At 36.5% G+C, this 2,500-nt stretch overlaps 1 protein-coding gene across 1 annotated transcript in view; it reads right to left on the bottom strand.

The window, feature by feature from the left end:
- Window positions 1-2,500, bottom strand: part of LOC122267228 (sodium/mannose cotransporter SLC5A10) — a gene marked incomplete at its 3' end in the record, with an annotated part of 15,139 nt that overhangs the window by 2,609 nt on the left and 10,030 nt on the right. Inside the window, 3 exon segments of the mRNA XM_086541717.1 lie at window positions 703-889; window positions 1,567-1,671; window positions 2,195-2,254. Of these exon segments, the coding sequence (XP_086397843.1) occupies window positions 703-889; window positions 1,567-1,671; window positions 2,195-2,254 (352 nt within the window).

Raw genomic sequence — 2,500 nt, 5'->3', positions numbered from 1 at the left:
TTGAAGCTATTAATATTTGCCGCAAAGTAATGTCTCTTATCCATTTTACCGGTATTCCCACGGCTCATATAGCGCTGTCGAGTTGTGAGCCTTTACTCTATACATGGCCGAGGAAAACTCGTGAGGCAGTTACTCAATATAAGTACTGTGTTGCAGTATCCAGACCTATGATAGACCGGCATGCACAGTTCTTCCATTAGACGACTATTTTGTGAAGTGCGTTGCCTTATGGCTTTCCTGGATCATTTGATGTTTCTGCATTTAAGAGATTGGTGTTCCTTCGTCTTTTATAGAACACTAATAATATATATATATATATATATATATATATATATATATATATATATATATATATATATATATTTGTGTGTGTTGTGTGTGTGCATAAAATGTCGACTCTGAATGGGGCAATGGAGGAATAAATATAATGTCGAAATCAAAGTGGCTATTTACACGTCTTTCCCAGATAATACTGTGTGTGATGAGCCATAAATGGTGTGTATAGAAATGTATAGAAATACCATAGCACAATGTTAATGAAAATGGCATTGTATTGTCAGTCAATGATTGTGTGTATGAGAGGGCGTTAATGAGCATGAGCACGTGTACACCTGCAGTATGTACACACGTAAGCAAAGGCATGTACGGGGATGCTTGCCCAGAGCCTTGTAGACACGCATGCTCATACCCATGACATCTCACCTTTCACCATAACAATAGAAGCTCCGCCAATCATAATGAAAAACTGCAGTGTGTCCGTGTAGATGACAGCCGCTAGCCCTCCTGTCATGGTGCATAGAGCTGTCAAGGCTAACAGAGCCATAATGGACAGGTAGATATTCCATTGAAGAGCTTGGTTGATGAACAGGGCGCCGGAGTACAGGTCGACCTGGAATAGTTCAAAGGAGCAATTTTGAATGGGCATATAAATGGATTTTCTATTGTTATACATTAAGAAAAATATGTTGTTGCATAAACTGAAACATGACACCGAGACAACAGAAAGCTAAAGTTTGATCTACAGTATATCATTCTTCAGACATGTGGATTACCAGATAGACTTACATAGACACAAAAACCGAATCTTTTTTGTCAAAAAAGGCAAGAATTATAAAAAAAAGAATAAACAATACTTTCTTCGGTCCTGTGACTGTTGCGTGAACACAAAATTACAGTTTCATTGTTCATAGAGAAAAAAAAGAGTTTCCATTGTCAACCAAACCGGTGTAGAATCACTTACTGCCGGCGCTTACGACTCCCACATCCGTTGTGAGGTTATGTAACTTTTGCAATTGAATTTGTACTATGTGGGACTGCGTGGCGCTTGTGTCACTCTCTTAGATTCCATGAAGAATTTGTATAGCTTAAATAATTTATGATATTAGGCATACTATTAGGATTGTACAAGTTGGCTACTACGATTGCATAAATTGATTCTTGCATCTAAAACTTTCACTCATCATAAACGACGCACTGCTAAGTGAGTCTCTTCTTACAAAATATGCTATATAATAATAAAAAATTAATAAAAAAGAAGCGACACGAGAATATGCAAAAAGAACTTACCGAGATTTTGGTGAAGATGTAAAGCAAGAGCGAAAGGCCAGCGAGATAAATCTGTATTCTTGTTCCACCGAAACGCTTCTTCATGTATTCAGGCACCGTGCAAACCTGTTCAAAAAGAAACTCACTGTTCAAAGATAAACACACTGCTCAAAGATGAATTGCCTTTATTCTGAGGATTTACTGACTTGTTTAAAAAAAATAAGATCTGTTTGAATGATGAATGTATGTTTTTTTGTTTTTTTAATTATTATTATTAATCAGACCTATTTAATGACATCAATTACACTTTTTTTTATCTAGAATTGATCATTGTGTAATGAAACTAATCTAGATAGTAATGGGGCTGTTCAAAAGTAAGCCGACACTAGGTCACTTGTTCATAAGATAAAGAACAATGCTCAGAAGATAAACACAGTGTTCAGAAAATAAACACTTTTTAAAGGATAGGGCCGTGCCTTTATCAAAAGTACATTATGCTAAATCATTTTTCTTTCGTTTACTTGATGTTTATCTGAGCATCGTGTCACGAAAGGCAACAAGGGCAACAAAGGCAACACTAAACCACTGTCTCTGTCAAGAGCTGGAATTACCTTCATTTTTTTTACACAAGTAATATATTCAAACTCACCCCGCTTGAGATGAAGACAGGCAGGAAAACCCAGCTCATTAACTGAAGCATTATGAGGGACTGCAAGAAAAATGGGTTTTGTTTGTTTTACTTGTTTTCAGAGGAAGATAAATTATTGCTTTGGGAAGTATTTCAGTGTGACTATTTCAAATGAATGGGATTACTGTATATGTCTTGTGAATGAGTTAGTGTGTGTGTTTATGTGTGTGTGTGTGTGTGTGTGTGTGTGTGTGTGTGTGTGTGTGTGTGTGTGTGTGTGTGTGTGTGTTAACAAATGTGTAAGTATAAGCGCGTGTGTGTATATAT

Source organism: Penaeus japonicus, unplaced genomic scaffold (assembly GCF_977035675.1).
Source record: "Penaeus japonicus unplaced genomic scaffold, GWHDUDI00000001_assembly GWHDUDI00000011, whole genome shotgun sequence".
Classification (NCBI taxonomy): Eukaryota; Metazoa; Arthropoda; class Malacostraca; order Decapoda; family Penaeidae; genus Penaeus; species Penaeus japonicus.
Note: the sequence above shows the minus strand (reverse complement) of the source record. Positions and strands in the feature narration are given on the sequence as shown.